Genomic DNA, 21,860 nt, shown 5'->3' on the forward strand with positions numbered 1-21,860 from the left:
TCATTATTCTTTCCCCCCAATCTTACTCCTTCTTTAGTTATCTTGATTAGTCATCATATAGAAACACAAAATCCTAAAGCTGAAAAAGATCTCAGAGATCATCTAGCTAACCTAGCCATTCTACAGAAGAGAGAACTGAAGCAGAAAAAGCAAGTAAATGTCCAGGGTTGCACAAGTGCTTAGTGGCATAGCAAGGACTAGATCCCAGGTCTCTTAACTTCAGTTTGGGGCTCCTTTCACCATCCCACTGCCTTCTGCTGTATGAGAGAGAGATTGCTCTGCTTATGCAGTCTCTGTTCCATTTGGCTAATACATTCATCCCTGGATGTGCCTCTGTGGCTTTCTCCCACCTCCACCACAAACCCCAGGGGTGAATAAGTAAGACCTTCCATGATCTTTGCCTCTCTGAAAGGGGAGGTTGGAATTTATGTAGCCTAGAGAGAACTGAAATGACCTTAGAATCTTCCAGTTTGCAGTTTACACAGTGTACCTTTAAGATTCATGGGTCCCAGAGAGATTTAATAGTACAGGAACTACTGATAAACCATTTAGTATATTGAGTATTCCAATCATTTGAACATTTCTGGGATGCTGTCCCTTTTCATTTCTGTTGATTTGTGTAGTAACTGAAAAATAATTGATGAAAACATACTTTCACTTTAGTGTTTTGTAGTTTCCTAGGCTCTTTTCTCCCTGTAAATCGAAAGAAATGTCAGACCAACTCTTACCAAGAAAAGATCATCAGACCTTGCTGTGGCAAGTTGCCAACTTCTCAGATACCTAACAAGCCTCCTGAGCTTCCACCTGAAGAACCTGGCTAGCCATACCCTGAAATTGGCAGCAGTTTCATTCATTCATTCATGAAACATTGATCAGAGTTCTACTATGTGCCAGGTATTTATTATGCACTGAGGATACGGATACAGATAAATAAGGCACCATCCTGACCATTAAGGAGCTCACAGTGGGGTGGAGAGCAGACAAATAAGCAGACCATCAAATACATAGAGAATGCTTAGTGGAAGTGGAATGAAGGGATCTTAACCCAGCTTGGATTAGGGGAAAGGAGGGGTCAGCGAGGGGTTCCTAGAGAAGGTTGTGATTGAGCAGAGCCTCAAAGAGTATGTGAAAGTTAACCTGGTGAATGGGAGAAAGGGAAAGTATGAGGGTGTTTAGTCAGAGGGCAGAAAGTGAGCCTAGTGGAAGTCCTTAGGCTGGAAATGCAGAGCACAGGAACAGAGAGGCAGAAACTGTTGTAAGCTCTCTTGCTCTCCGGTTTAACTTAAATCTTAAATCTGAACATGTAAATCTGTACCTTGGCCCAAACTCCCCACTCGTCATCTGGCTCCTTTTCCCACTCCATGTTCAGAGCTACTGGTTTCTGGGCATTTAGGTTTCAACCAGAGATTGGCTTCAGCCTAGCCTTCCTTCCCAGCATAGCTGTGATTATTCCATGCCTGGCTTCCTACATAATGCTATAACCCACTGCTAAACACAAGTGGAGATACATGAATCTGTAGGAAAAGTGGCTACCCAAAGGCAATATCAACATGAGAACCCTTGGAGGTACACACAAACAGAGTAGAGGGTAAAGGAAAAGCATAACCAGGAATCACTGCCCTCCTAATTGGCACTTTCTCATGTACATGTAAGATAGACTTATCCTTTCCATTAAAACTCTTAATCCTACCCGTATTTTCTTCTTTGAGATTTTGAAAGGAACAAGATCATATTTTAGAGAGCTCTGATATGAACATGGAACTAATATGGATCTCTTTGGAGCATTTTAGCTGATGCATTTTTATCCACTTATTCATTCATTTGGGGGTATGTGAGAAAGACTTAAAGGAGGTGAGAAAGCCATACAGGTAGCTGCAGAAAGAGTGTTCCCGGCAAGGAAAACAGCCAGTGCAAAAAACCCGAAGGCAAGAGCTTGTGTGTTGAAAGAACATCAAGGAAGCCAGTGTGGAGAGGAATTGTAGTAGGAAGTGATGTCAGAGAGAAAATTAGGGAAGGAGGCAGATTACACGGGGTCCTGAAGGTCCTTCCAAGGCTTTTGTTTTATTGAGTAAATAGGAAGACTTGCCAGGTATTTGAACTGAGGCAGAACATTGACTTGGGTTTTCAAAAGACCATTCTAGATGCTGCTGTGTTGAGAGGAAACTTAGAGGTTGAAGTGAAAGCACAGAGACCAGTTAGGAAGCTATCACACTAATCTGGGCAAGAGATGATGGTGACCTGGACTTGGGTAGTAACTGTGAAAATGGTGAGGAGTGGTCAGATCCTGGAGCGATTCTGAAGTAATAGTCAACTGGACTTCCTGACAGAGTGCATGTGGAGTGTGAGAGAACGAGAAAAGTCAAGAATATTGTATTAGTTGGCTAGGTCTGCTGTAACTAAGTACCACAAACTGGTGGCTTAAACAACAAAAAGAGAAATTTGTTGTGCAGCAGTTCTGGAGGCCAAAAGGTCCAAGATCACAGTGTTAGCAGGGTTGGTTCCTTCAATGTGAGGGAAGGATATGGTTCAGGCCTCTCTCATTGGTTTGTAGATGGCTATCTTCATGTTTACATGGTGCTCTCCAGTACGCATGTGTCCATGTCCAAATTTCCCCTTTTTATAAGAACATCAGTCACATTGGATTAGGGCCCACCCTAATGATCTCATCTTAACTAATTACATCTGTAATGACTTTATTTCCAAACAAGGTCACATTCTAAGATACCAGGGGTTAGGAATTCAACAAATTAATTTGGAGGGGATACAATTCAGTCTGTAACAGATGACTCCAAGACCTTTGGCCTAAGCAGCTGTAAACATGGAGCTGTCATTAACTGAGATAGGAAAGGCCGAAGATGGAGCAAGGAGTTACATCTTCGAGCAGGGATTTTTTTTTTTTTTTTAAGATTTAAGAGTCTAGGGACTTCGCTCGTGGTCCAGTGGTAAAGAATCCGCCTTGCAATGCAGGGGACGCAGGTTTGATCCCTGGTCAGGGAAGTAAGATCCCACATGCCGCGGGGCAACTAAGCCCACGTGCCACAACTGCTGAACTTGCGTGCCTCAACTAGAGCCCGTGTGCTGCAACTAAGACCCGATGCAGCCAAAAATAAACAAAATAAATGAATAAATTTTAAAAAAGATATGAGTCTAAAATTCAAGAGAGAACTCTGGGTTGAAGATATATATTATCTATCATATATATGTGTCTATGTGTATGTATACGTAATATGTGTATATGTATATATATGTGCACGCATATATACATATATTACTTCTCCCTATATATAACATATGTAAGTACTCCTATATACATATATACTCCTGTAAACACATATACATGCATATGTATATATGCATATATAAACATACTCCTATGTACATACATTACATATATATGTATGTGTATATATGTATGTGAGCATATATTTGTGTGTGTATGTGTGTATATTATACATATACATATGTAATGATTTTATATATACATTATATATATTTTTTATATATATACATATATGAGTGTTTGTTGTTGGGTTTTTTTGGCATAATTTTAGATTTACAGAAAATTTGCAAAGATAATACAGAGATTTCCCACATACCCCTTACCCAGCTTCTCCTGATGTTAACATCTAAAATAACCATGGTACACTTGTCAAAACTAAAAAATTAACATTGTTACCGTGCTGTTAACTAAACTACAAGTTCTATTCCTGTTTCACCAGTTTTTCTATAATGTCCTTTTTCCTGTTCTAGGGTCTAGTCCAGGATACCATATTACATTTTAAAATTTCTAATTGACATGTGTTGAATTTTTGACATCAGATGGTACAAAACTAGATACAGTCCAGGATTTATATATGATATAAAGCAAGGATTAGCATTCTCCGAGGCCTGTATATTAAAGATGTCTATGATTATGAGGGCTGGTTGGCTGCCCCGTATTTCCTTCCCTTCCATTTTTAAGTTGCTGTCCGTTGCCATACCCTGTAGCCCCAGTAAAAGAACAGGAAATAAAACCAGATATCCTACTTTTGAAACGCTGGTGACCTCTGGTCTGAAGACATGCATGGCACAGACCAGTGTCCTCTAAAGAAAGAGGGAAAGTCAAACTGGCCACAGCCAGAGCTGGCAGATCACGTGAGAAGGAGGGGTTTGTCTGGATAGTCACTACTCAGTCTTCTGCTGTCATTGGAACTGCAGATCTTGGCTTTGTACAGCCCATGGCAACAGTTTTCAGTTAGGGTGCTTCTGTAATTCTCACTACCCACTTTCAATAGGGCACAGCCATGTTGTCATAAAAGGACCCGAGACACCCACGTGAACAGATCATTGGTATTGTAGAGTGTCTCCGGGGGAGCACCTCAGACAGGAAGTGGAAAGTCGGACCTTACCTTCTGGTCAGGAACCTGTCTTCTGAGCCTTCTCCCAGTGATGGCTGTGTTCCTGATGCTGAGTGCTGCAGCAGAGGTTGCTGGAAGCAGGTGGCTAATTCTGTATGGGTTTCCGGGCTTGTCGGAAGGAGGGGTCCCTGAGGACAGGAGGCTGGCTGATGGTTCATCTCTCACCACGGTTTGTCTAGTCAGGGATTCAGTTCCCTGGCTCCAGCTCTGGTGACAGTATACTGAAATTCCACACCTTCGCCTTACTCTGTTCTGCTAACTCTGCTCATAGCAGTTCACACACTTCCTTTGACTGGCTAGGAAGGCAGAGAAGAAGGAAGCCACTGCCGAAAAAGGTCAACCGGAGCCATACAGAGAACAGAAGATGAGTATAGATAAAGGAAAATTGTTCTGCTGTTAGAAGGCAGTTGAGGATGATGACATTATTACTGGACTATCTTTATTGTACCTAGATGCTGTTAATACCTTTTTCACACTGTTGTTGATGGTAATTGTTGGTCTTTCATCTCTGTTTTGCTGTGATAGCTCTTTATTGGAGTTCTTTTTCTTGATTTAATGCAAGAACGCCTTTGGGTTTCCACTCCAACTTTTTTTTTCTTTTGTATACAGAGGAGTTTCTTCCTATTTCTTCTTTATTAGAACCTGTCTTCCCAAAGGCTCCTGATCCAGTGGTCTTCCCTTTCTCTGTAGATGTCTTGTGGCAAGAAGGGAAGGCCTCCGGAGCAGTGTACAGTAGGGAGAAGGAGCTCACTGAACTCCTTGAGAAGGTGAGTGAGTGCCCAGTACTTGAAGGGAGTGTGTGGCCCTGCCAGTTTAGATTACTGCATTTTTTTCTCCTTATTTTTGTAATTAAAAAAAATTACTTAATGAAAGTTTATTGTTAAAATAAAACTAAAGAGGTTTAGAAAGTGTCTCTTTACCCAAACATAGGCAAATATGCGTAACATTGTCAAAGACATCTTCAATCTGTAAAAAAGTAAAATGTTACTTATGTTTCCAGGCTTCATAGACACCCTGTGTAGAAGGCAGATCTAAGGAAGGTAGTCCATCATTTGAGATTTTTAATGACAAGATATATTTTGTTGGATCAGAAGAGACAAAGGATGGAAACTGGGTCATAATTTCCTGTACTACCTGAGTCTCAAATCACATGATCTGAGAATGAGCAGTGGTCTCAATTATAATTCAAATAATTCTCATTTTTTGTTGACTTTAAAATTGCCTTTAGCTTTTTCCATTTCTAATCAAATTTATTTGTTTTTTTAAACTTTGAGTTTGTTTATTTATTTATTTATTTATTTATGGCTGTGTTGGGTCTTCGTTTCTGTGCGAGGGCTTTCTCTAGTTGCGGCAAGTGGGGGCCCCTCTTCATCGCGGTGTGCGGGCCTCTCATTATCGCGGCCTCTCTTGTTGCAGAGCACAGGCTCCAGACGCGCAGGCTCAGTAATTGTGGCTCACGGGCCCAGCTGCTCCGCGGCATGCGGGATCATCCCAGACCAGGGCTCGAACCCGCGTCCCCTGCATTGGCAGGCAGACTCCCAACCACTGCGCCACCAGGGAAGCCCTCAAATTTATTTTTTAAACCCCACTTTGTCATATAAAATTGGCATTGGACTGCTTGTCTCTAAGGTCTTTGTGTTTGATTATTGTAACTATGAAACTGCCCATACCTTACTAAATATTATAGGTTTTGCTCAGCTGTATCTTGACATAATACCCGACCTTACTTCTACGCTTAAGAATCTTTCAGTGGCTTCCCATTATCTACAGGACAAAACTCAAGCTGCTTATGCAGCAGGAAATACAAGTCCCTTCGTGAGCCAGCTCCCACCTAATTTTTTTCAACCATTCCTGTTATTTTCCCACATGAACACTAACTACTGCCTTTTCTCTTTACAGAGCACACCTTGCTCCTATGTTGTTTTCCTTTCTCTCCTGTTCTTAATGATGAATTCCTATTCATGTCTCAAGGTTCCCCTCAACAGATAACCTCCAGACCACTCGGGATGTTCGTTATTCCCTCTTTAAGGCTCCTTACCCTTATGTACGTATGTACATCTGGTATCGCACTTAAAATAGTTATTCCAGACACTCTACTAAGTGGTTCACATGCATTACCTTATTTACTTATGGCTAGAACCCCATCAGGTAGGTACTATGATTATCCCCTTTAGCATATGTGGAAACTGAGCCTTAGAGAGATTATTTGACCTAAGAATACACAGCTAGAAGTGATAGGTAAAGCTAAGATTTCAAACTGGGTCTGTTTGGTGTTTTAGTCTGTGCTTTTTTTTTTTTTTTTTAATTTTTTTTTATAGCTACTTTATTTATTTATTTATTTATTTTTGGCTGTGTTGGGTCTTCGGTTCATGCGAGGGCTTTCTCTGGTTACGGCAAGTGGGGGCCACTCTTCATCGCGGTGCGCGGGCCTTTCACTATCGCGGCCCCTCCCGTTGCGGGGCACAGGCTCCAGACGCGCAGGCTCAGTAGCTGTGGCTCACGGGCCCAGCTGCTCCGTGGCATGTGGGATCTTCCCAGACCAGGGCTCGAGCCCGTGTCCCCTGCATTAGCAGGCAGATTCTCAACCACTGCTCCACCGGGGAAGCCCTAGTCTGTGCTTTTAACCACATTTATACTTCCTCTCTTACCACATTGTAAAATAATTTTTATGCCTGTCTGTCTCCTCCACTATATTTTGATCTTCTTTATAGATTAGGGAACATATCTTACCATTTTTCCAGTTTTTATTGTTGTGTCTGATACCTAGAAACTTTTTGTTTGTTGCGTGATTCTTTTTTTTATATGAGTGTTTGTTGTTGTACGTGATATTTAAAGCCATGATCTAGGTGACATCACCAAGTGCGTGATGAGAAGAAAAGTAGACCAAGAACTGAAACTTGGGGCTCTCTGTGATTAAGAGATTAAGGGGTTCGAGAGAAGAGGTGACTTAGGCACCTTTAGAAACATTGTCAGAAATAAGAGAAAGAGCCAGAGCTATAGCACGATATCGTTTATGAGGATTAAAATCCACACACAGAACCACAATATAAGAATGCAAGAATACATTGATATATATATATATTAATATATTCCTTTTTGTTGCTAGAGAAAGACTTTTATGTTTTGCTCATTTTTTAAATTGAACTATAGTTGAATTACAATATTGTGTTAGTTTCAGGTGTACAGCATAGTGACTAAGTTTTTTTGCAGATTATATTCCATTATAGGTTATTATAAGATATTGGGTATAATTCCCTGTGCTATACAGTAAATCCTTGTTGCTTATCTATTTTATGTATAGTAGTTTGTATCTGTTAATCCCATACTCCTAATTTGTCCCTCCCCCTGCCCTTCCCCTTTTGTAACCATAAATTTGTTTTCTGTGTCTGTGACTCTGTTTCTCTTTTGTATATACATTCGTTCGTATTATTTTTTAGATTCATATCATATGTCATATCATATAGATTTGTCTTTTGCTGTCTGACTTATTTCACTAAGCATAATATTCTCTAGGTACATCCACATTGCTGCAAGTGACAATATTTCCTTTTTTATGGCTGAGTAATATTCCGTTGTGTGTGTGTGTGTGTGTGTGTGTGTGTGATATATATGTGTGTAAATATATATATACACACACACAACAGATGATTGGCTTAAGAAAATGTGATATATATGTGTGTGTGTGTGTGTGTGTGTATATATATATATATATATATATATATATATATATAATTTGTTGATGGGCACTTGGGTTGCTTCTGTGTCTTGACTATTAAATAGTGCTGCTATGATCATTGGGGTACAAGTATCTTTTCAAATTAAAGTTTTAAGGATATATTCATATATGGAACCACATGAAACAAATTAGAGGGTTTGCTTGTGTAGAGAAAGGGGAGCATGAGTGGGAAATGTGGATAAAAGGGAATAAATAAAACAAGAGATCAGCCCTGCATGGACTGATGATGAAAGTATGCCATGAACTGAGGAGTGTGATTAAATCTGTTCCTGGTACCTGAGTTCCAAAATAAGTAAAATAAAATAAATCTAGTATGAAATAAAATAGAAATCCCTGGTTATGTTTCTTCCCTTGAGTACTTTTCCTCTCCTGAAAAATACTGCAGAGAACACACAATATTTTTAAACCTCTCTTCTTATTTTCTTGTAGTGAAAGTAGTCACCAGTGATGGATTCTAAATGTTTGATTAGAATAGTTGAAAAGAGGGAAGTTTAATGAAACCTGCTTGCTATGGAAGTGAATGTAAGATGACTTAAATACTTACTGCTAATTTCTGAGAAGGGAAGAGTACTCATCAGCATAGAAACCCACTCTAGGTTTGAATGTTGTTCTCCCACCTCTCCTGTACTGCACTTTAATAACAGTGTTGCTATGAAAATAAATTATGTGGGTAAATATAGGGATTAAGTATGTGGAGCCAAAGCATTAGGTTTCCTGCAGAAATCACATCCACATGAGTTTTCTAAATCATAATCATTAGGACTGACAGAGCCAATTTAGGAAACTAACGATGATATCAACAAAAGCCAAACATACACGTACTTCACACCCAGCCATTTGATTCCTATGTGTATACTCAACAGAAATACATTCTGTGTTCACCAAAGGACATATATATAGCACTTTGTGCACTTCTCTGTATATTATACTTACCCTCAAAAAAGTCATTAGGGAATGCCTTTGCTCAGTATGTCCCAGCTGTCAGTGCCAGCAAAACAGGAAGCAGATTTAATCTGGTTTCTTGGGTGTTAAGGATTGCTTTGTGGTCAGTCACGGGCATGCTCAAAGCAACAAACTCAGGTACATGGTAGAATACAAGCATGTGAAGAGCTATGAGAAACCTTCACAACTTCCTCTCTTGGGCCTTAGTTTTTTTCTTGAGTAAGGCTTTCCATCAAAGTATTCAATACCCCAACTAAAAGCTAAATAGGAATCACATCCTCACCAGTTGTACCAGTCAGCTTCCTTGAGTCACAATGACCCAACATAAACTAGCGTAGGTAAAAAGGGAATTCGTGGTATCTCTAACTGAAAGTCCAGCTAAGCAAAAATATACCATCTCTCCTTCTCAAACACAGCATCTCTCCCTCTTGAAGGTCAGCCTCTTTGTGATGATTTTATTCTTTCCCATTGCAGACAAATTTCCTCCATGTTCCTGAGCAAGAGAACCACAAACCAGCCTAGACTTACACATTCCAGGCCCTGCAACCTCAGAAGAAACTGAATTTATTTTTCCCAGTGTTGAGCACCTAAAAGGGTTCTGAATAGTTCTGCTAAGGTCATGCTCTTCCTGGAAAAATCATAACCACTGCACATGGAATTTAGGAATGTCTAGGCCTGGGCCAAATGATAGCGGCCATTGGAAAATACTATTAGTAATCTAATAATAATAGCTAGTGGTGGCTAAGCATTTACTATATGAAGCCATCATTCTAAGACTCTTATATGTATCAAATAATTTCATTCACACAACACACTTAGGAAGTTACTAGTATTTTCCCCATTTCATAGATAAGGAAAGTGAGGTATACAGAAAGCTTAGGTAACCTGCCCCAGTCCCATACCTAGTAAATAGCAAACTCAAGATTAAAATGCAGGTGCCCCAGAACCAATGCTTCCAATTACTGTGGTGTGTTGCTTTCAAGGTGCCACGACTGACAGCTCCCCAGAACCACAAGGGAAGGGAGAGGAGTGGTTCCTTGAAGCAGAGTATGAGATGCAAAGGAAAACTACCAACATCTCATACAGTGGTTCATTAGTTTCACTTATTTAACTAAACATTAATCCAAAAATTCAATAGATATCTGACAAATGTCTACCATGAGTTAGGTCACACATCATTCCTTAGAGCATAGAAAAAGATGGATCCATTCACTGTCGCCAAATGTCTCCCAGGTTATAGATGACAAAGGAGCACAGGAAAGAGTACCTTCTTTACGTGATAAAACCATTTTGTCTCCAGAGTCTTTCTAAATTGTATTTAAACATGGTTTATAAAAAATTATTTTATGGCATAAGGTTAGATTTTATAACTTTGAGTAAGTAGCAAATATAAAAGCAAACAAATTAAATTTGTTCAACTGATTCAGCCAGAATCATTTTGTTAAATGAATGTAGATTTTTTTTTTCTTCTGAAACTACTATAATGAAAATGTTGCACTCAGGCTCTGAAGAAATTTTTTTAGAGAAATATACTAATAGGTTTTCTTTTTTTATCACCATCTGTGTCAGGCACTTAACTTACATTATCTCCAATATTCCCCAGTTTGAAAGAGATTTTTAAATTAATTTGAAAATATTTTAACAGTGGCGGCCTGTTGGGATAAGAATGCTGTCACTCAGCAGATATTTATTAAGTGCCTGTGTATGGTTTAACTTTGCCTGGTAATCAAAGAAATACAAATTGAAAATATAAAATATCATATTCAATGTCAAATTGGCAAAATTTTTTTATATATAATATATTTATGAAGAGAACAAACTATTTTACATTTATGGTAAGTGTAAACTGACAATCTTTGTAGGGTATGGATGGCCTTAAAAATAACTATATCCTCTGACCATTTCACTTCTAAAAATTTGTACCAAAAAATTGCATAGACATATGCAAAGATATGGCTACAATAATTTTCCTCACAGGTTATTTATGATAGCAAAAAAAATGGTAGGCCAAAAAAAAAAGAATTGTAGGCCAATAATGAATGGTTAAATACATATTGGTATTTAGATACAATGAAATACTATATAGATATTAAAAGTAAGTTACAGGAAAAATATTTAATGGAATAAAGAGATATTCACTTTATAAAACATTAAATGAAAGATATGTGTACTATATAATCCATTTCAGTTTAAAAAAAGTCTAGACGGGCATAGAATAAAGACCCTGAAATTCTAGTAGTGTTTATTATTTCTGGTGATGAATTTTCAGGTAATTAAAATTTTTTTCTCCTGTTTTTTTTTTTAATTAATTAATTTATCTATTTATTTTTGGCTGTGTTGGGTCTTTGTTGCGCACGGGCTTTCTCTAGTTGTGGCGAGCAGGGGCCACTCTTCGTTGTGGTGCGCAGGCTTCTCATTGCAGTGGCTTCTCTTGTTGCAGAGCACGGGCTCTAGGCACGCGGGCTTCAGTAGTTGTGGCACGTGGGCTCAGTAGTTGTGGCTTGTGGGCTCTAGAGCGCAGGCTCAGTAGTTGTGGCGCACGGGCTTAGTTGCTCCGCGGCATGTGGGATCTTCCCGGACAAGGGCTCGAACCCGTGTCCCCTGCAATGGCAGGCGGATTCTTAACCACTGTGCCACCAGGGAAGTCCCTTTTTCTCCTTTTTTTCTTGTATTTTTCTGCATTTAGCATGTAATAAGAAAAAAAGCAGATTTTTTAAAAGTGAAAAAAGAAAACTCAAAGTGGCAAGTATATGGGTAGAAATTTGCAGAGGATAGTGAGAGAGCTCACTGGAGCAGCCCTATCCCAGTTCAGGCCAAGTGTGAGCAGAGGCTTTTTCAAGGAGGAGAAACTGGGCAGAGGCGTCACCTCAACCCCATCAAAGATGATGACATGCAGGGGAACACGCAAGTGCTGGTACTCATTAGGAAATCGGTCATATTACTTAGTACACCCTACAGTGTTTATCCAATCCCATAAGAATGCAGAATATTTCTAAAACATATGTAATTGATTTTCACTTTTCTTTGTAGTTCTCCATCATCCACTTATTTATTTTTTCTAACAAATATGGTTCAAATTCTTTCACAATACTGTATACATCTTTCCTTTTTTGGGCAGCTGTGACTGCATTAACATTTAGCCCTTGACATAATTCATTTATGTTCATCCAGAGCTTCCAAAAGACAGAGATGTATTTGACTCATCATGGTGCCCAGCATGCAGCAGGCACTCAATAAACACCAGTGTAGAGCATTTTGTTGTAAGCTTCTATTCTCAACTTTCTGTTTTATTGGGGCCTTTTTCCTTGATCAGATATACTAACACATGACTTCATAGTGCAAAATTCCAAACATAAAAAGAAAATACATTTTACTTTCCAAGGGAAGAACCTGAAAAACCTGTGAATAGTCAACTTTCCTTCTTTGAAACCATTTTATACTGTCATATCAATGCAAGTAGGTCTGGAAGGGTGAAACTGTCCTCACGCCCCGAGCTAGGGAGGTAGGTGGAGCCTCCTCAAAAGACGTAATAACTCCCTCAGAAGCAGTAACATCCAAGATTCACTGATTCTCTGAAGTTACAGCAGCAGCCATTATTAAGATATCTGTGGTTCATAATAAGCCCGTTTCTTACAAAGTTTCAAATGGTACAATTTCCAGTGCCTGACACCTAGGGTTAAATCTCTCGAGGAATTAAATTATTAAATGAACAAATGCAAATGGAAGACGGATGAACAAAAAAAAAAACCTAACATTATTTTGCATAATGATGTGAAATACTAATGTCACTGTGGTTTGAGACTTACAAATTAAGGGTCAGTTAGGAAAAGAAATCTATTCTTTAGAAATACATTCAGACCAAACTCAAATACCTACTGAGGCAGGCAGGCAATGCAGTGAAGTGGTAGCAGTCCCAGAGTAAGTGCATGTGTGGACGTTACTGAGTGGAGGAGAGGGCGGCAAACTAAGGAGAGGGCTCTGTCTCAAGGGGGTGAGCCTGACTCAGCTCCAGCCCGTTGTTGCCATGTGGGAAAGCAGGCCCAATTTTGCTAGTTCTTCTGGTTTTTTAAGAGAAGCTTGAAGTCTAGATTTTTATTTGAAAGCTCCAAAATTCCAAAGGTTGGCTCAAAATTGAAAGACAGACTGTGTCTATATGTTTTGCATATATATCTAGCCAGAGGGTCATCAATTTGAAACCTCCAATTTTGACTTTAGTGTGTCTGAAAATATTTAACCTTAGGACATGTGTATGTGTGTTTGTGTGTCTGTGCATGTGTTGTATGTTTTTGCTACAATAGTTACCTGGTGGAAACTGAGAAGAACAAGGAGGTAAGTCACACTGTGCAGAGGGTTCTGAAGCACTGAGGTAAGCTAGACACAACTGTATGTAAAATAGATAACTAATAAGGACCTACTGTATAGTACAGGAAACTCTACTCAGTACTCTGTAATGGTCTGTATGAGAAAAGAATCTAAAGAAGAGCAGATATATGTATATATATAACTGATTCACTTTGCTGGACAGCAGAAACTAACACAACATTGTAAATCAACTAAACGCCAATAAAAATTAATTTTAAAAAAAGTACTGGAGCATGTATCTTTAGGGGAGAGATTGATCAGTTAGATGTGTCAAGCACATTGAGTTATTTCTGAATTTGCAGGTATTCTTCCTTTGTGATTAGGCCGTCTGTGTTTGCTAATTGACATCCATATGGAAGGTAGGCTCCCATCCTCCCACAGAGACTGGGAGATACTGATGCTCTCTCTCTCTTGATGATTACATATTAAAGGCTGGCTCCCAGGTCTTTGAGGAAGATATTCCTGGGTTGTAAAACTGGCAAGAAGCTTTTTAAGGGCTTTACGTCTCAACGGGAGCAGAGAAAGAATGTACAACCACAAGTTTTCTAAAGTAAACGCTCTAAGAAAAGGGAGGTCAGGGGTCCAGAGTCAAGAAGAAGCCTGTCTGAAGTTTTGTCCATCTGGAGGGAGCATTAAGGCCATCTTGGCCACAGAGTGATGGTAGATGTTGATGCTTAGCAAGCTATATCGCAGTAGATTGGATGTTAAACAAATGCAACTTCTAGCCATTTCAGCCCTAGCTTAACGTCCCCCCCTCCTTTCCCTTACATCCTCTCCACTGCGTGGTGTACCAGGAAACCATGATATGCCAGTAGTAGTGCTATGTAAGATTTCTGTCCATTCAAGAACTTGGAGGAGAAATCTGGTCTGTCCCTGTATTCCTTCCAGGGAATATACCTGCTTATAACTGTACCAGTACCATGTGCTTTCACCAGCCGTGCAGCCCTGGGAGCCTTGGTCTTTTCATGTCTAAATGGGCATGATAGATACATACTGCACAGCATTTATGTGAGCAGTAAATTTGATCTGTATGAAACAGTCAACATGGTGCCTGGCATATAGTAACAGTTCTCATTTGTGTTATTAGTCTCATAGAATGATGAACATTCTATGACACAGATATCAATAAAATACACAGAGAGGTGAAAGAAAAGTTAAAAGAATCATGACTGAAATCAAACAAAACAGAGCAGAAGAAACTATCAAGGAGGTAGTAACTGCTTCCAAAGTGCCATGCCCTACCCTCCACAATTCCACACTCTTTTCTGCCCAGTTTTCCTTAGTCTTGTTCCTTCAAACTTAAATATTTCCCCATATAGACCTCAAATCATCATGTTATTTAGCCCAAGGATATAATGCAGTTTTTAAAATCATAATCTTTGGGCTTCCCTGGTGGCGTGGTTAAGAATCTGCCTGCCAGTGCAGGGGACACAGGTTTGATCCCTGGCCCGGGAAGATCCCACGTGCCACAGAGCAACTAAGCCCGTGTGCCACAACTACTGAGCCTGCACTCTAGAGCCCGCGTGCCACAACTACTGAAGCCTGTGCGCCACAACTACTGAAGCCCGTGTGCCACAACTACTGAAGCCCGTGCACCACAACTACTGAAGCCCGTGCGCCTAGAGCCCGTGCTCTGCAACAAGAGAAGCCACCACAGTGAGAAGCCCGTGCACCGCAACAAAGAGTAGCCCCCGCTCGCCGCAACTGGAGAAAGCCCGCACACAACAACGAAGACCCAGCCCAGCCAAAAATAAAAACAAATAAAAAATAAATAAAATCATAATCTTTGTGTATTTCCTTTCTTGCATTTATCACTTGTAGCATCTTACCCAATACTATTTACTCTCTGAGAGCCCATGTGAGAGCAAACTGACTTTTCAGGAAGCTCTTTGCAAATTCTCCCCGCAAAAGGTTTTTCTTTGTATCTTGGTATCAATTCTAAAAAGTTTTCAAGATTTGGACTCTGGTATTATAACTGTGCTCAGAGTATCTACACAGAAGTGTTCTGCTTCATCATCCGATGAACTCTGCCTGTTAGTGGATGTGGCACTCCAGTGGAAGGAAGCCAAGAGCCTATAGTAGCGATCCTGGGGAAAATTTAAGCAGCTGTGGCCATGTAATTTAAAACCTCCAAAAAGTGTGCTGCGGTCTGTGCACAGCGTTAGTATAACATGAGGGCTGGATATAGCCCGTTCTCATTCTCTGGAGGACTTCTTCGCCTGCTGCAGGAAAGAGAAGGCTGAAAGACAAACCTGGGTGCAGCCGGAAAGGTCCAGATAGATGAGCTTGTGGCATCCATTCCCCAAATTCAGGTACTGTAAACCTTTGTCTGTAAACTTTCTGCAATAAGCCAAACTAAGATTCTGTAAATTGTGGAAGTACCTGAAAAGACAGGGCGAGAGAAGAGAGGAAGGAAAGTGATTATACTTTCGTTGTTTTCTCACATCTTTGTTAAGCCACTATGACAAAGAGAAGTAAAACTGTAAATTAATCTTTTCTCCTTGCAGATATTCAAGAGTTGAACTTTATTGTTAATACTCTTCCTGTTAAGTAAAGGAGATTGCAGTAGCATATCAGATAATGCATAATCACATTTCAAATGAAAATAATTAAAGATTTGTCTAGATTTTTAAGAAAGCTGATTGGGATAAAGCTTTGGGGGTGGGGGAGATTTGTGCATTCCTATTGTTTGGAAGTTAAGTGTTTGAAAGCAGTTTCAGAGTTTGTGTTATTGTTGCATTTAGGTTTTATCTTTGGAGCACCAAAATAACATGCAAAATGTCTAGGAGGACAAACTCTTTGTAAACATTTAAGTGGTGATTAACTGTTACATGGGAGTTAGGGTTTGGGGCCGAAAGGAGGCAAAGTTGAACATAACAGGCTCTTAAAATGGACATGGTAAGCAAATGGCTTGAAAAAAATAGATTTTTTTGGTAACAATGCATGATTTTGTATGTAACAGTTTCATTATTATGGATAAAGAAAGACATTGATATACAGAGCTTAAAAATGGGTTAAGAACAGTCTGCAAATGAGTGGGCAACATGTGAGAGGAATAAAAACTACAGTCAGAGGCTATCAATCTCACTGGAGTTGAAACAGATTAAATATGGCATTACCACCATGACCAAAATGAGAACTTCCAGAAAAAAAAGAGGGTCTTCAGGACGAGTCTGTACTACTGTGCAAGGGCTCACAGTTTGAGGACATTCTGGACGATTTTCAAAGCCCTCCTAAGCCTGGCATTTTTTAAAAGTGCAAGAATTCCCACTACTGCCTGCTCTTGCAATGGAATTAAAAACGTGCTTTTGGTTTGTGATCTGCAACGGTTTAACAGCAAATTAGAAAGCAAAAAGAATGAAAAGTAGGAAGAAGACTCCTCTCTGTCCCTCAAAAGCCCACAAATGACTAATAAAGTTTACCTTCACATAAATGGGAAATTAGATATGCAAGCTTTGACCTTTAATCAGATTTATTTCCCAAATCTGAAAAAACACAACTATATGATACGATTCACATTCCGTAGCAAATTATTTGACTCAGAACACACATTTCCCTCTGGTAATGGCTGTGTCCATGAGATTCAGGAGAACGGAGAGGGAAGCCTTCTGGATTCCCCAGTGGCTGGGTGGGCAGGGTTCTGAAGGAGAAAGGAGCACTAACATCCCGAAGACACGTCCCTTCTCCTGGGGCCCTTGAGTTAACTAAGAGCATTGCCAAAGTTTTGGAAATGCTCGATCTTCCTCTCCCTGAAGCATACCCTTGTGATTCAGCTGAGTAAGTACAATTTTCTTGGGGGTTGTCATTCCTAACAACCCTTTAGCTCTCTAATTTGGAGAAAGGAATAGTGAGGCAGGCAGCATGACACGATGGAAAATACACAAGGGTTTGGAATCTGACGAAATTGGATTTGAATCCCAGTCCTGACACTTACTGCAACTTCTCCTAACCTCTCAGAGATTGTTTCCGCATCTGTTAAGCGGAGATTTTAACATTATCTTTTTTATTTTTTTTTAACCCTCACCAACTGTGGGGCCTCCAGCTTTCCTGAACCTCAGTTTACTCGTCTGTAACATGGATGTAATCCTATCTGCTCTTTCCTCTTAGAGATGTGACAATTACGTAAGCACATAGATGTAATAGTATTATAATGAGGGTGATCTTTGATGATAAATATTAGCAGGGATATGGTAGAACCTTTAAATATATATATATATTGTTATTGTTGCTACTACTACCTCAAATAATAATTACATATGAATTATTCTTATGAAGTTTGTACTATCTTCCTTCCATTGAATGGAATAAGTACTCACCTGACCAGAGTGGTGCATACAACTGATACTAAGAGTTTGGGGGGGCCTCATATTCCATCTATACCCTCATTTTGGTCATGGTGGTAATACCATATGTAATCTGTCAACTCTAGCGAGATTGATAACCTCTGGTGTAGTTTCTGTTCCTCCCATGTGTTGCCCACTCATTTGAAGACTGTTCTTCCTAACCTATTTCTAAGCTCTGTATATCAGTCAGTCTTTCTTTAGATATAATAATGAAACTGTTACTTATGAAATCATGCATATTCAAATATATTCAAATCTGGTCCAAGCCTATTGTTCAATTTCTTTAAGTGCATGTGGTCAGTTAACAAATACCAAAAATGAGAATTGAGCGAGGAGTTCTTAATAGATACCTATGGATCTATGGCCCCTTGGTCAGCATAATGTTTTGTTTTTTTTTTATTGGAGTATAGTTGCTTTATAATGTTGTATTATCAACATAATGTTTTTAGTGTATACAATAAAATACAATTAAAAAGTCAGCCAATTATATTGAAAGATATCATCAAAATATTTTTTAAAAGCCAAATGAGTGGAATAATAATATATATGCTTCTTTATTAACATATTAAAGAACAAGATCTAGTGGCAGGTCTAATAATTACCATGATTTTGAAGCAGTGGTGAGTACCAATTATATTTTGAAATATTTGTAACAACTATAAGAAAATATTTGTGATGATAAAATAACTGTGATTTATATGGGTGAAAGAGTCCCAGGGGCTGCTAATACTTCTCTGATTTTTTTTAAAACTATATTTCAGTTAGAGCTTAGTGAAAATAGAGATTTTTTTTCTCCTATCAAGATTCATGGAACCCCTGATTTCCATTCATGGTCTCCTTGGAGGATCCACTGACCCCAGGTTAAGAACCTTGAGTTTGGCAAAAGAGGCTGTTAATTAAACTAAATGACTCCCAGATTAAAAATCTTTAGATGTCTCTCTTCAAAGTGGAACCTCATGGGAACCGTCGGTTTGAAAGCAAAGTACAAATCGTGAGTGGCCCTGTTGGCCTTTCTAGGGATTTACAGTGCTGCAGACTTAGAGCTTCTGGGGATGAGAAAAATATCAGTTGACAGTGAAATCACACTTGGCAAATTTTATGCAATATTGCTACTTTTTATCCTGAATTTTGGCAAAAAATGTGTCCCTTACGTGAGTAAGATCTGGTTCATCATTTTTCCAATCCAGATCTGGTTCATCATTTTTCCAATCTAATTCCACTTTGAGACAGTGTTTTCAGACTGGTTTATCTTTTTTCCTAATTATTTGATAACTGTTTCTTATGTTTGTGGGGGTTTCTCTTTGTGATTTATTTATTTTTCTACTGTTACTATAATTTTTAAGAAATCACAGTTCTTATAGAAACTACAGAGATCATTTTTTCTCCTTTCTTTGGTCTTTTTTTCATTAAAGAATTGAGGCCCTCTGTGTTAGATCTTCAATACCTGAGGTAGTTGTTACTAGAAGGAATGTAGAATTATGTATTTAAATTAAAATTTCTCTGAAAAATCACCAAGACAAGGCCCAGTCTGGAAAAGAGAGGATTTGCATGTGGATTCTTTTGAGTTGAGTATTGGGCTTAGTCTCATAGAGGCAGTTTTGTTTAATAGAAATCCTGCAGAAAATCCAAATGCAGTGACTTGACCTCCTATTTACAGGGTAGACCCTAAGGATGTCCGGTCAAGGCAACAGGTTACTCTGTCTACCCTACTCCAGTGAGCACTGGTGAGGCTATATAACACTAGAGTGCCTATCAATAAGAAGTTTCCAAGCCAACTGAAGGGTTGATTCATCTATGTGAAAAAGAATTAGACACCATGCTACTATAACATACAAGGCTCCATTAAGGAGCAAAGATCATAATAGCTTTACTCACCACTGTGTGCCCAGAATGCCTTGCAAATAGCAGTTGATCAATACATGGTGAATAAGTGAATGAATGTTGCTATTAGAACTCAGGAAAAGGAGAAATCACTGTGGAGTTCTGGTAGATGGTGTGACTTGAGGTGTAAAGTCTGTGGATTAGCAGAGAGAAGAGAAAGGCATTCCAGCTGTAGAGAAAGAGAAGCATGTAGCAGTCAGATGACCAGAGTTAAGGGCTTCCCTTGGAAAACCTAGGCAGGTAAGTTTGATCAGATAATGTTAAAGGACAGTAAGGGAAGAGTCTAGACCTTAAGTATGTCAAAGACGTGATAAGACTAAGTTCAGGATGATACATCTCGCAGCATAAGGCAGAGCATATTGAAGGGAAGAGAGACCAAGAGTGAACCATCAGGTTGCTGCACCAAATGAGGTGCTGAGAGTGCCACCTAGATTGTGGCAATGGGAATAAATGGAGAGGGTTTAATTCAGGAAATATTTAAAAGCAAAAAATGTTTTGGAATGGGCATGAGCTGTGGGCAGCCGTCATTTTCAACTTTAGAAAACTGAGCAAGTCCCCAAAGAAGTGAGGAAAAATATTGAAATAAAAAACTGGCAAATCACTGTTGCTAAGAAAGGCAAACAAATTACATTTTTCTTTGGAAAGAAATACTAAAGACACCAGAGAGAGAATGAGAACAGCAACAAATAACACATCTCTGGTTATTTACAGCTTAAAAAATGCTTTTGCATACCCAAGCATGTTTGAAACAAGAGAAAGCAGAGCAAAAATAGAGAATCGTTATGAAACGTATTTTGATTATAGATAAGAAAGTCAGTGTACATTTTTTTCATATGGCAAAAAACATCAGTATCAAGTAGTTTTATCCTAAGTGTTGTCTCAATAGCAAGAACTAGAAGTTAAAATCAAAACAGAATTCTCATTTTGGGTCCTATTTTTCTATCTGTTGCCCACTAAAGGTATAGCTTCATTTGTAAAATAAACGTCCTTAAAAAATTATGCAGAGCTGTAGTGTTATTTTAAATTTCCTAGGAGAAAAGTTTATCTCAAATTATGGTTGGAAGAGATGTTTTAAGTTAAAAAAATAATTAGTACTGTGATATATGCTACTCCCAAATCATCTACTTTGAGAGTTCAGATTTTCACATATGGATTTATGGATTTTTTAATATATATATTTCTCTCTCTTCCCTCTTCACCCCCCCACTCTCTTTTTATCTATAGATACATACACACATACATACATACACACATGCACATATATTCTCTCTATATATATAAACACACACATTCATACATGCACATATATTCATCACATATATATCTTAATATGAAATGTCTAAAGAAAAGTACTGAGTGATGTTCTATATTGCAGGACAAAGAATCCTACAGAATTCCTGAAACGGTCAGGGGCCCTCCACAGTGGTTCTTCTGGAGCTGGCTTGTACCAGCCCATGAGAACAAATTGTTAGCATCTCTTCCCAATTCCACATTCAGTGGCATCATGTTGGTAGCTTAAAATTGGCCATGATGGAATTATTTATATCACAGAAATCAATAAATCCTACAAATCAAAACACACCTTTACTCCCTACCCCAACCAGTTATTAAACATTTATCGGGACACTGCTGTCCTTGGAACACACTTTCAGAACTACTGATACAGAGAATGCAGTATGCTGAGAAAATGTATACAGAAATATAAATGATGAGAGAGAAGATGACAGCTTTGAAGGACAAGAATAAAAAGCGATCTAAAAATAAAAGGGGATTCTTAAGATAAAACCTGAACAAATGGAATAGAAGCATTTAAAAAGAAAAATATCCATCAGATAAACCCAAATTGAGGGACATTATATAAAATAAATAACTAAACCGTATTCTTCAAGTGTCGAGGTCATGAAATACAAGGAACTACTGAGGACTGGCACAGATTTGAGGAGACTAAGGAGAAATGACAACTGAATGCAATATGGAACCCTACATTGGATCCTAGAGCAAAAATAAAAGGACATGAGTGGAAAACTTGATGAAATCTGTATAAAGACTTTAGTTTAATTAATAGAAAAAAAAAAAAAAAGAGGGCTTCCCGGGTGACACAGTGGTTAAGAATCCACCTGCCAATTCAGGGGACACGGGTTCGAGCTCTGGTCCAGGAAGATCCCACATGCCGTGGAGCAACTAAGCCCGCGAGCCACA

The 21,860-nt window shown here is 38.9% G+C and overlaps 2 protein-coding genes across 3 annotated transcripts in view; one reads left to right on the top strand and one right to left on the bottom strand.

The window, feature by feature from the left end:
• Window positions 1–21,860, bottom strand: part of FBXL13 (F-box and leucine rich repeat protein 13) — a 187,870-nt gene that overhangs the window by 65,355 nt on the left and 100,655 nt on the right. The window contains exon 12 of the mRNA XM_007187164.3: window positions 15,690–15,819. Coding sequence (XP_007187226.3) covers window positions 15,690–15,819 — 130 coding nt within the window. The remainder of the gene's footprint in view (window positions 1–15,689; window positions 15,820–21,860) is intronic.
• LRRC17 (leucine rich repeat containing 17) overlaps window positions 15,542–21,860 on the top strand; it is a 48,928-nt gene continuing 42,609 nt past the window's right edge. For both annotated transcript variants that reach the window (XR_009008852.1, XM_057550078.1), the window contains exon 1: window positions 15,542–15,749. The gene's annotated coding sequence lies outside the window, so the exon portion shown is untranslated. The remainder of the gene's footprint in view (window positions 15,750–21,860) is intronic.

The sequence above is a fragment of the Balaenoptera acutorostrata genome, chromosome 7, assembly GCF_949987535.1.
Source record: "Balaenoptera acutorostrata chromosome 7, mBalAcu1.1, whole genome shotgun sequence".
Lineage (NCBI taxonomy): Eukaryota > Metazoa > Chordata > Mammalia > Artiodactyla > Balaenopteridae > Balaenoptera > Balaenoptera acutorostrata.